This window comes from Echiichthys vipera (genome assembly GCF_963691815.1).
Source record: "Echiichthys vipera genome assembly, chromosome: 23".
Lineage (NCBI taxonomy): Eukaryota > Metazoa > Chordata > Actinopteri > Perciformes > Trachinidae > Echiichthys > Echiichthys vipera.
Genome location: NC_139848.1, coordinates 3,756,031 through 3,767,910, shown reverse-complemented (window position 1 = coordinate 3,767,910; position 11,880 = coordinate 3,756,031). Strand labels below are relative to the sequence as shown.

General features: G+C 43.7%; 2 protein-coding genes across 4 annotated transcripts in view; both read right to left on the bottom strand.

The window, feature by feature from the left end:
• Positions 1–416: 416 nt before the first annotated feature.
• LOC310964523 (transmembrane protein 182-like) lies at positions 417–4,952 on the bottom strand. 3 transcript variants are annotated; one of them, XM_083937694.1, is made up of 5 exons: positions 4,639–4,952; positions 3,192–3,309; positions 2,978–3,106; positions 2,771–2,908; positions 417–995 (listed from the first exon to the last, which is right to left on the bottom strand). In XM_083937694.1, the coding sequence occupies exons 1-5, from the start codon at positions 4,822–4,824 to the stop codon at positions 712–714; spliced, it is 855 nt and encodes a 284-aa protein (XP_083793820.1). In that variant the 5' UTR covers positions 4,825–4,952; the 3' UTR covers positions 417–711. The 3 variants fall into 3 exon arrangements, with proteins under 3 accessions (XP_083793820.1, XP_083793822.1, XP_083793821.1); XM_083937696.1 differs by having other exon boundaries at positions 417–948; XM_083937695.1 differs by having other exon boundaries at positions 3,192–3,288.
• Positions 4,953–5,230: 278 nt separating this feature from the next.
• The window catches only part of LOC310964522 (actin-related protein 3-like), a 7,158-nt gene continuing 508 nt past the window's right edge, over positions 5,231–11,880 (bottom strand). The window contains exons 2-12 of the mRNA XM_083937693.1: positions 11,797–11,852; positions 10,673–10,797; positions 10,484–10,594; positions 9,611–9,706; positions 9,208–9,315; positions 8,982–9,125; positions 7,487–7,660; positions 7,290–7,382; positions 7,050–7,175; positions 6,852–6,935; positions 5,231–6,260 (exon numbers count right to left, since the gene is read on the bottom strand). Coding sequence (XP_083793819.1) covers positions 6,165–6,260; positions 6,852–6,935; positions 7,050–7,175; positions 7,290–7,382; positions 7,487–7,660; positions 8,982–9,125; positions 9,208–9,315; positions 9,611–9,706; positions 10,484–10,594; positions 10,673–10,797; positions 11,797–11,852 — 1,213 coding nt within the window. The 3' untranslated portion in view covers positions 5,231–6,164. The remainder of the gene's footprint in view (positions 6,261–6,851; positions 6,936–7,049; positions 7,176–7,289; positions 7,383–7,486; positions 7,661–8,981; positions 9,126–9,207; positions 9,316–9,610; positions 9,707–10,483; positions 10,595–10,672; positions 10,798–11,796; positions 11,853–11,880) is intronic.

The following is an 11,880-nucleotide window of genomic DNA, read 5'->3' as shown; positions in this document are numbered from 1 at the left end:
GTAAATAAAAAACCTGCATAATGAATGGATCCAGCCGAGATTATTAAGATCATTTCAATTGTTCCCACTTTAGAAACTGATGGGAACATTTTCAGATATTAAATAAATGTAGTCGTGCCATAGAAGAGTATAACGTTGCATGAAATTAAAGGTCCCATGTTGTAAAAAATTTGATTTCCATGTCTTTTAGGGTTATATAGCCGGTGGAGATGCTATATAAATACTCAATCCACAGTGAAATGCACACAGCCTGTATTCAGAAACTGTCTTTAAGGGCGCACACTGTCTATCCGTATCATGCTCAAGCACATTTCACGGCTAAAGTCTAGTTTGTTTGATCAGTGCGAGTGCAACCGTACCGCTCCTAGGCGCGCTTGCAGTCGGACTAGACGCACAAAAACTCAGAGGTCTATGGAAAGATTTGTAAACATTGCGATGACGTCAATCAATGCGTGTGACGTGTTATTTTGTAATGACGTATAGGCAGCGAGAAGCATTTGTGCGAAGCCCAGGTTGTGTGAGTATAAACGGGCCTGAAGGGGGGGACAAGGACCCTAAAGCACGGGGCACGGGACAGATGGACAGTGTGAATGCGCCCTAAAGGAGCTTCAGCGTGATCAAACCTCAGGTTAGGTTAACAGACGTTCATATTAGAAGGTTTATATTTAGTTTAGTGACAATTCTCATCATGGCACTTGATCAAACTGTGTCCTACATATTCAGGGAGTCACAGATCAACTCTGGAAGCTCAGGAAGTTTGTCTCTTTTATCTTCCTTCATCCCCTGAATGCTCCGGCCGATCAGGATGCAGAGTGGGCCGGCCAGCAGCCAGAAGAACACAGCGACCGGAGCGAGGAGGAAAGAAGGGCCGTGCTGGATGCTCAGGTGGTAGGACGGGCAAGTGGAGACCCTCTGATGGAGGGCGAATTGCTCCAGAGTGTCCAGGACCTGGACCCACATCAGATACATGACCACCACTGCCAGCAGACACAGGCCTGACAGGCAAAGTGAGAAAGCACTTTTACATGTCATTGGGCCCTGAAAACACACACATGGACCTTGTTTTATCTGTCTGGGCTTATTTTGCAAGCTCTGTTATGTAAAGGGAAGTTTGAGGCACACAACGTTCTCTCCATGCAGACATTAAACACACGCAGACGCACACACACACGCAGCATGTGCTCAGTCAAACTTTAAAAAACTTTGCCCAGCTGTCGGCAATGTGACCTAACGAGCAGCAGCCACCAGCAATCAAGCACAAATGAGAGCATTTAACATCCATTTAAGAGCAACTTTTCCTGTTTCTATTACTGTTGAAGCTTAAAAAAGTAACTGACAAATAAATATGCAACATGATTTAAAGGGAAAACATGAAGATGAAATAAAAAACATATAAATAAAAGCCATAGGCACACAAAATAGGGTCATTTTCTTTTGAATTAACAACCTGAACATTAATTTTCTTCCTCGTTGTTTCATCTTTGCAGCCTTATCTTTTATATCTTTAATAGCATCTGTACTATCAAATGTATATATATTATATATATAAGTATATTAATGACCCTAGTGCAGTCTCGAGTTTGAATATTTCATGCAGTGTAACAATAAAGCGTCAGTGACACGCTAACGATGAACTATGATGCTGTCAGACAGCGCGGAATATGTGCAAAACTAGGTGTCATAAGTGTCAAAATTCGGTTTAATTAATTTCTGAGTAAACAAATATTTTGGGTTGAGAAAAGTATGATGAGAATCTGAACTCTTGGCTGCTGCTGAGACCCCTGAAGCAATTTCACATTTCCATTATTCCCACATGGCACGCTTTATTCTAATTTATTTTCTTTTTGCTGCAGCACAATGCAAAGGAAACACTTTAGGTCATATTTCTTCTTCAACCTATTGATTTTCTCAATCCGAGACACAACAAGAGCAAAGATGTGGAGAACTGAGCACCAGCTGCGACCTTCCACTATTACTCCATGTTATTTGTCTGCACATGACAGTTTTTTACAAGTCCCTTTTGTCTTTATCATGGGGCTTTGGGTGGGGGAGAGTTCAGGTCATTAATGAGACTTGGCCACTTATACCAGTACATAATTAAGGAACTACACCTCTCAAAGCAAACACTAAAGACACAGTGTAGCATTGAAACTTCACTGGGCTTTTAGATAAACTAAACGGCTCTTGCAAGGTGACACGGTGGTATCGTGGTTAGTACTGCGCCTCACAGCGAGAGGGTTCCTGTTTCGAATCCTGGCTGAGTTTGCATGTTGTCCCCGTGTCTGCGTGGGTTTTCTCCGGGTTCTCCGGTTTCCTCCCACAGTCCAAAGACGTGCAGGTGTTCGGTTCATTGATGACTCTAAATCACCCGTAGGTGTGAATGGTTGTCTGTCTCTGTTCGTCTCTATGTGCCCTGTGATAGACTGGCGTCCTGTCCAGGGTGGACCCCGCCTCACGCCCGATGTCAGCTGGGATCGGCTCCAGCCCCCCATGACCCCGACAGGGACACGTGGTTGAAGATGAATGAATGAATGAATAAACAGCTCTATCTCATGCAAATTGTTGTTTTGTACTTTAATTTGTTTGCTCGAGCAAATGAGGCCTAATAAGCAAAGCTGTTAGAAATGACACCTAACGAGTGGATTATATATATATATTTATATAAATAAAATCTCAAATCTTATTTCATGTGTTAAAACGTTGTTCCCATCTAGTATTGAAAGGTAATGATATTAATGAGATCACCATTTCAAGGCTGATTTGCACTTACCACCACAAAGCAGAAGAGCCCCACCCACTTTATAGAGTGTGGGATTGGTCAGTGGGCCGGCACACAGGACAACAAATCCACCGACGACGACAGACGCCAAGCCTGTGGCGAGGAAGATGCTCCAGAAGGTCCTATAAACTGAGAAGAAGCAGGAGAGATTATAATGCATTCATGCAAAAGTAGATTATTTAAAGGAAGAATACCAACCAATGGCAGAAGGATGTTCATACGCTTCTGTGGGGAAACTGAGGCGCTCCAGCCCCGAGCCCGCAGGCTCATTAACAGGGAACGGGAATAGAAAAGCAGCATGGCAGACCTCTGACGGTGGCTGGTTTGCTGAAGGGAAGGATACAGTTAGGATGCTGTTTTGTGCCAAATTTGGAAGCATAATATATAAATGATATAAGTGTGAGGTCCTTACAGAGCCAAAGGTCCCATATAGAGCTTTCATCTGAAAGGGCCATGAAAGAGCAGCGCCAAAATAGGCCCTCATGGAAGATCCTCACACGGTCTACAGCCTGAGGAGTCACAACACCAGACTGATTTTGTTTAGTGATGAATTATCAACTGTAGTACAGTCTAAAGTCACTAAACAATATATATATATATATATATATATATATATATATATATATATATATATATATGGCTTAGATATATATAGGGTCTTTCTCAGTGCTCAAGGCGCTTTGCAGAGTCCAGGTTCCATTCATTCACACAGACATGTTACCTCAAACCACGGTGGTGGTAAACTACGTCGTAGTCACAGCTGCCGTTGGGCAGACTGACGGAAGCACGGAGGGAAAGCACAGCACCGACACAACCCGTATCATCTGTTGACGGTGCTGATTCCTGTTCTGGGGCCTAATTTTTCTCCAGGTTTCTCCAAGAACCAAACATAACGTCCTTAAACTGACTACAATACGCAGGCGTGTGAGTGTAGGGCAACCGTGAGCACCTCCTCAAACATACAGCAGTCACACACATTCACACGAGGCAAGGTGGATGAAGTGTCTTCCCCGAGGTGACACAATGACCATGACACAAGAAGGGCAGGGCGGGAAACGGACCGCCGACCCTTCGGACCCCTTTGGCCAACTCACTCTACTAACTGACCCACTGACGCCCTGATATAACAGCATTTAAGTGTCCCAGCACATGAAAGACAGACTCAGTAGGTGTCCGAGTGTCAGCAGTAGAACTACAACAGCAGGATGTGTTGCTCCACTTCCCTGCATGCACGATTTTTCCCTTATAACTGGACATCTAATAAAGGTCTATCTGCTGACCTCTGTACTGTTAATTCGTTAAGCTGCACATTATGTTGACTGTCTCAGGATTGAAGGCGTAGATGTTTGCACTTGGAGCCAAAGTCTTGATGTCAGACGCACCAAAACTTTATCTTCTTTAAATCTCAGTGAAACAGCTCTGACTTCTTTTGTCTTTGTTTGTTTGTAACTGATCATAATAGATTTTACAGAATAAAGTCAAATGTTTACCGTGTCAGCGACGTTAAGGACTAATAGAAATTTTTTTTACAAGCACAGTAACTTTATGCAACTTGTGGAAATGTAGTTAATTCTAAGCTCGGCATGTGCATTATTAGATATTTGACTTAAGCAAGTGGCAAAATCACAGTGTAGAAATAGGCCTAGTACTGTTAAAAGTCGTGCATGCAAGTATCAAAGTATGTTTATAAGCATCAGACTACACCTCTTTTCTCTAAATATTAGTGACACTACTGTATTCCTTGTCTAAAAGTGGCATTTTGTTCATCTTATTTATGCAATTGTGCCGATGCATTTCATTAAATTGCCTCCATGGTTGAAAGAAGCCACACAAATAAACTTTTAGTGCAGTTTAAATACCCCAGTGCTGCTCTTCTTCCCCTCCCTCAGGTCATTTCCTCCGCGGCTGTCCTGTGGCCGGCCGCAGGACTCGGCAGCCAGCAGCCAGTACTCCGTCCCCGAGGAGAGCAGCGTCAACAGGAACCCCGTCGCTCCGAAGAACGAAGCCAAGAACAGAAGCACCTTGAGCCTCTCAGCGGGAGACATGGCTCAGCCTGTCACACCTTTAGCTTTTTATAGCTGCACTTGTGAACTTCTCTAGAGCACCTCATGTTCACAACAACAGCACAGATTCAGATTCAGTAAAAGGCTGCTGTATCCATGTGTCTGTTACTCTTCTGCTGCAAAAAACAAGTGGCAAACACAAGCCCCTGGACGCTGCTTCCCTCGCCACACTGACCAATCAGCTGCAGCTCAATGGAAATAAACTGTTGCATCATGCACGGGTCATTCTGCAGGGATACTGTTACAGGGGCTTTGCTCACACAAATATATATATATAGCGCTGTTAGGTTGAGGAGAGATACTAAGAAGTGCTGGTGTTCCCTTAAACACAGAGACAACCGTGTGGTTTTAACAGTAGAACTTGAAAAACAGAAATCACAACTGTAGAAACATCTCCTTGGCATTTATTGGAATGCCAGCATTGAAATCCAGATTTGGTACAGTACAAGGCTTTTCCAGTTTAACTGAGATCTAGGCAACAGTGATGGTCCAACAACAGTCACTCAAACTGCACGTTCATATATTAATACAACTTCTTTTTTCTGTTTTTTTTTCCAAGATAGGTCGATGAAGAGATAATTAATACAAATAAAAAAAGGAACGCGACGGCGAATTGTCACAATGCTGCGGGAGAAAAGAAGACGTGTCTCAGGGAAACCTGGAGGACATCATTTGAAGATTCATTATATATAGTTTTTTAAACGCCTGACGTGTTTTCATAATCTAAATCAAATCAATATTCCCTCCAGGTGCTGAGGGACAATTTCAAAAGAGAGACACAAGAGAGAAAATTAGGAGCGGTCAGTGTGTTTGCTGATTGTTTTGTTTTTTGTTTGCACCCATTTGCGTTAATCATCAAAAAGGTGTTTTATTCAATGATGTTTGTGGAAAATGACCTAGCTAAGCCTGTGCTGCTTCTAAAAGTATAACATAGAGCAAGAACCCAACCCATATACACAGAGAAGTGCATTTATACAGGACTCCTGTTGATTAATTACACATTACAACCCTGTGCAGATATTATAAGTACATATACGAGGCACGCAGAAATTAAAGATTTATCACCTATTATTAACCTACTCGCAGTAAACATTTTATGTGAGGATCCTTTGGGCTAAGTCACCTCTTTCCTCTAATTTGGGAGGATGTTGCCGCTATTTTGGCAGTTTGTTTAGTCCACTGTCGCTTTATCCGACATGAACAGTGAACAGGTTTTGTCGGAGCATCCGTGCAAAGGCTCATGGGACTTCCACAGCATGTGAGGTCTTGTGGCGTTTTTCCTCCGTCTTCCTCGGCCTCCGCTGAACGCGCTCCACCGGCGCCTAAGACATGACTCCGAACACGGGGTTGTGGCGGCAGATGCTCGGCCCGATCTCCTCGTAGTCTTTCTTGGTGTGGCACACTTGGTAAAACTCGGGCTGGGAACACACAAACGGTCCTGGTTAGTGTCCCGTCACGGTACATTTCATGGACAGTGGTTATTAAGTAAAACATATAGAAACTAGAATTAATAACAAGAAAATCAACCAAGCTTGTGGTGGACTACCAGAGGAAAGAGGTAGAATACAAAGTTGTAGCCATGACGACAGGCAATGTTTAAACTATGGATGTTTCTGCAAAGAAACCCACACATTTTTTTTAATATTTTTTACAATTTCAATATAAAATTGTAATTATTTTAATAGTGTAATTATTTGGGGGGAGAAAAACAAAACCTGACATGGAGGCAGTCCTTGGAGAGGATATGGAGGCCTGAGAGGAAAAGTCTTTTATTTTGAAAGGGGGTCGTTAGGAATGTTTTTTCAGAAATACTTTAATAATCCGGCAATCCCTGCTGCAAACTTTAGCTAAACAAACGACATATCAACAACAACAATTTGCCAAAGTTGAATACAATATCGAAGGAAACGTGTTTCAGCAGAAAGTTTCCATCTTCAGTTATTTGCTGATCAGCAGGACGGATGATTATGTGGCGTTAGAGAAGCAGAAAATACGGGTTTGATACTCACAGTAGACGCCAGCATTGATCCTCCGAACCAGACTGCATACCTCTGCATGTGATGAGTGACCACTTGCACGTCAATGGGCTTGGGCTGCAGACAAAGAGGATAACTTAGTCAATACTGAACAAAAACTCCACTTCCTGTGAACCTTTCTGAAGAAAAAAGGGAAACATTTGAAATACTAATCTAACCCTTTTTCCTCACCGTCAACTTGCCGCCGCTCAGCTCCTCGCTCATTTTCAGTCTTGCGTCCACAGACCTCTTGAGGTCTCTCTGCAGGCGTCTGCCAAAGTCCCTGAACATGGTGGAGCCTCCGGAGAGCACGACGTTCTGCGACACAAAGGAGGTAGACGTGGATAAAAAACACACACACACACACACACACACACAGACTAACAGTTACCACAGTGACTGCAGCAGCTTAAGTGGCGTGTGTTTGTGTACCTTGTACAGTGGACGTCTGACATCAATGGGGCAGTTCTGGATAACTTCGTCCACCACCTCGGAGATCGGCTGGGTGAAGTCTGGGTTGGCAAACTGGACAATAGCAAACAGTAACAAACTAAATACGACTGAAGTGACATTTAAGGCCATATCATCCGTCAGCAGCAGCAAAATATATCTCATATGTAATGTGATACCTCAGGGTGGAAGAAGATCTCAGGTCCCAGGAAGCGCTCGTAGCCAACATCGATCATGAACTCCTTCTTGGAGACGGAGTTGATGCCCGTGTACTGTTTGATCCACTTGGAGCCGTCGGTATCGTACTTGTTAAACTCCTTCACAAGGTCAGGGCAGACGTAGCTAAACCGCTCCTGATGAACAAAACAATGCAGTACAGCTTTTAGAGGAAACTATAGGCCAAACCAAATGTATTATAAATATTATATATCTGTTGGTTAAATAATTGTGACTAAGTGTGTCTATCTAAGTGAAAATGTTTTCTTGAGGTGGACATCTTTACAGTCAAAACCTGCAGTGAGTGATGTGCTTCTGCAGCTGCACTGACCTCCAGTGGTCAGGCTGAGAAGTGATGAGAGGGAAAGCACAGCACTAACACAACCAGTGTCATCTGCTGAGGGTGATGATTCCTGTTATGGGGCCTTATTTTTCTCCAGGTTTCAGTAAAGAACCAAACATAACGTCCTTAAACTGACTACAATACACAGGCGTGTCAATCTGTGGGGCACCAGTGATACCATAACCTCTCTGACGTACAGAAGACTACATGCAAGTCATTATATGAGCAGTTGTTGAATTATTTAATGGTATAAGTGGCCAAGTTTGATATTTCATTGTGCAGTGAACAGCTTAACACAGACTACAGACTATTGGGACATTCAGGAACGTCTTATTTCATACACGCATTTCTCCACCTCAGGGCGCACTCACACTGTCCACCCGTACCACGCCCAAACAGGTTTTGTGGGTAAAGTCTAGTTTGACCAGTGTGAGTGCAACCGTACCACATCTAGCTGCAGCACACCTGCTGGCCACGGCCCGTTTGGGAGAGGTGGGCTTTTGTAAAGCACGTTTGCACATGTACGAGCACGAGCAGGAGGCCTACGGCGGTTCTGAGGTCATTTCCTGTGCGCCTGTTTGGACATGAATAAGGAGGGACCATGCGCGGACATTTAAAACAATGGCGGTGAAAGGTTCATGTTGGTGTGATGCGGAGGTGGAGTGTTTACTGCAGATTTGGTCGATGAAAAGATTCAAAAACAGTCGACAAGACGCACAAAAACTCCGAGGTCTACGGAAAGATTTGTAAACAAAGCCACGCATCGCCATGACGTCATCAATGCGTGTGACGTGTTACGGCGTGATGACGTATAGGCAGCAAGAAGCATTCTCCGAGGCCCAGGTAGTGTGAGTACAAACGGGCCTGGAGGGGGGGACAAGGACCCTAAAGCACGGGGCACGGGACGGACACACAGTGCGAGTGCGCCCTTAGACTTTTGGTGGAGTATCACTTTAAGAGTTTAAAACGATGAATAAGATGTTCCTCCCGTCTTGTCACTTGGCTGTTTTGCATCAAATACTGTCTGGGTTGGTAAATATTAGGATTTGCCGCAAGCTTTTAAAGTTTCTGAACAACGTCAAAGTGCAGTAAATGCAGAGAAGAAGAACCCTGACCTTGATGGCTTTAGCCGTCTCCAGGGACTGTTCTGGAGGTATCCCCACCTCTCGTTCCCTCAGCAGCTGTTGGGTGAAGTACGTGATGTCTCGGCCAGCGATGGGGATGTGCTTAATGCAGCTACCGATGACGTAGCCTTCAGCCTGGAGCACAAACATGCCTGGAGTTTAGGGTTGTGAACGAAAGAAGGAGCACGACAGATAATCCCCAAAAAAACACACTCACCACTGGGATGACGTGTGTGACGCCGTCTCCGCTGTCAATCACAGTCCCCGTCAGTGTTCGCTCTCCCACCTGTCTGGATGTCCAGGAGGCAGCCAGCGCCAAGACAGCCTGAAGCACAAAATCTATCTTTAATAAAACTAAAATATGTAGCAATAACACTGAAGAGCAAGGTGAAGTAATGAGGGCTCAGTTAAAAGTGTGACAACAACTCGAAGAAACACTGACTGACGACAATGTGGAAAATTAAAAAGATAGACTGTGAATCTTAAAAAGAGGAAGTGAAAACTGTCTTTTCCCCGAAGAACATCTGAATCACACAAGAGTCACATCTAATTCTGGCTACAGCTCATACGTCTGGTGTGAAATGTGCTGAAAATGGCTTTTTCTACTTTTGGAAACTCACCTGAACAGCGATGTAGAGCCCTGGGACATTGAACGACTCAAACATGATCTCTGCTGTGTACTCTCGGTTTTCTGGTGTGTTGAGGGGAGGCTCTGTCTGCAGGGGGAGAGAGAGAGGGGGAAGAGAGAGAGAGGGGGAAGAGAGAGAGGGGGGGGGGAGAAAGAAAGAGTGTGTGAGAGAGAGAGAGAGAAAGAGGGAGAGAGAGAGAGAGAGAGAAAGAGTGTGTGAGAGAGAGAAAGAGTGTGAGAGAGAGAAAGAGTGTGAGAGAGAGAGAGAAAGAGAGAGAGTGTGTGTGAGAGAAAGAGAGAGAAAGAGTGTGAGAGAGAGAGAGAGAGAAAGAAAGAGTGTGTGAGAGAAAGAGAGAAAGAAGGAAAGAGAGTGTGAGAGAGAAAGAGTGTGTGAGAGAGAGAGAAAAAGAGTGTGTGAGAGAGAAAGAAAGAGAGTGTGTGTGAGAGACAAAGAGAGAAAGAGTGTGAGAGAGAGAGAAAGGGTGTGTGTGAGAGAGAAAGAAAGAGAGAGTGTGTGAGAGAGAAAGAGAGTGTGTGAGAGAGAGAGAGAGAGAGAAAGATAGTGTGAGAGAGAGAGAGAGTGTGAGAGAGAAAGAGAGAGAGTGTGAGAGAGAGAGAGAGAAAGAGTGTGAGAGAGAGAGAGAGAAAGAGTGTGAGAGAGAGAGAGAGAGAGAGAGAGAGAGAGAGAGAGAGAGAGAGAGAGAGAGAGAGAGAGAGAGAGAGAGAGAGAGAGAGAGCTGATACTTTATAATATGTATAGTATGCTTAGAGCAGGCTTACAGTGGCCCTCCTGGCTGCTGTACAATGATAGTTGATGTGCATGTGAGGTTGTAAGTCTTGATAGGGTTTAAGGCGACGGTCTTACCAGAAGGAAGTAATGGTCTTCAGGTTCTGCCCGCAGGTACTTGAAGATGATCTGCTCCATGAATCTCTCCATCAGATCCCAGTCCTCCACTATCCCGTGACGGATGGGCCACTGGAATTAGAAAAAAGGGAAAAACGTCAGCGTCTAAATCCCACTGCTTCACCAAAGAGCGGCCCGTCCGCCTTCTACCTTTGTGGCATACGACGGTTTGTCTATGGCTTCGTCCCCGATGAAGAAGTCCAGATCATCGACACCCTTCATCATCCGGCGCTGGGCCTGGTCCCCGACCTTGGCCGATTCCTTGATTGCGATACCTGGAGAAGATTGGAAAAATGTGATATTTAGAATATAATGGTCGAAAGATGCCAAGTATGCTAACTATTTGTTGAAGTGCTTTCTGAGCCACGCCTGTTGGTTTCTATTGCACACGTAACGCATTTAAAACAGGTCACAAATGCCTGGGTTCATTTCTTTTTAGGCTCAATAATTTCCTGCGCTGATCCCTCGCTCTGACATCTCGCCATTAATTGTATGTATATAGGTCCTGTTTGTGCATGTGTGTGTATTTCAGGCCTGTGTGTGTAACATGAATAATAACAGAGTGTAAAAATTGAACTTCCCCTTGCAGGATTAATAAAGTAATTCTTCTTCTTCTTCTTCCTAAAACCCCTCATCACCGTCACTGCTAGCAGCAATAAACAGTGTTTTAGGGACTATTTTAAGCCGTGGATTCATTTACAGTGTAGTGTGTCCAAGTGTTTACAGTCAGCTCCACAACTCAGACATGAAGGACACATTACTACAAAGTATATCTCTTATATTAGTACAATTAGTAATAAACGAAGGAAAGAACTGATCCTCACTGCCACCTTAATCACAAAACAAAGTGTTTTGTCTCCAGGGAAACCATTTCACCTATAACTGAATATCAATGTACCTGAATGTAACTTTGCACGTAAAGATCTTTGACTTTTGTATATATTTTGCTAAACAAACAGCTCCTAACAACAGCTGTGTTCCCATGGCACGTTGTCTTTCTCACTGCGGAGTTTGACACTAAAGAAATGTAGTGCTATGACTTGAACTACTTGGAAATAGCTTCAATCAAAGGTAGAATATCTTGTTGTGTCTGGGTTTATGAAGGATTTGTGGAAGAGGAAGTAAACATGAGAGTGTCATCTTGTTGAAAATAAATAATACATATTTATAAAAAATCATAGGGAAGATTCCTTCTATAATAATGACTTTGTTGCATACATTTATGAATAAATCAATGATTATATATGTATATAAATATTGCATGATTGACTTACATGATGGTATGATGAACTGTGGTTCTGTATTTCCTGCATAACCCAGCTTTGTGTACCTGAAAAAGGGAACATGAGGACACAGGG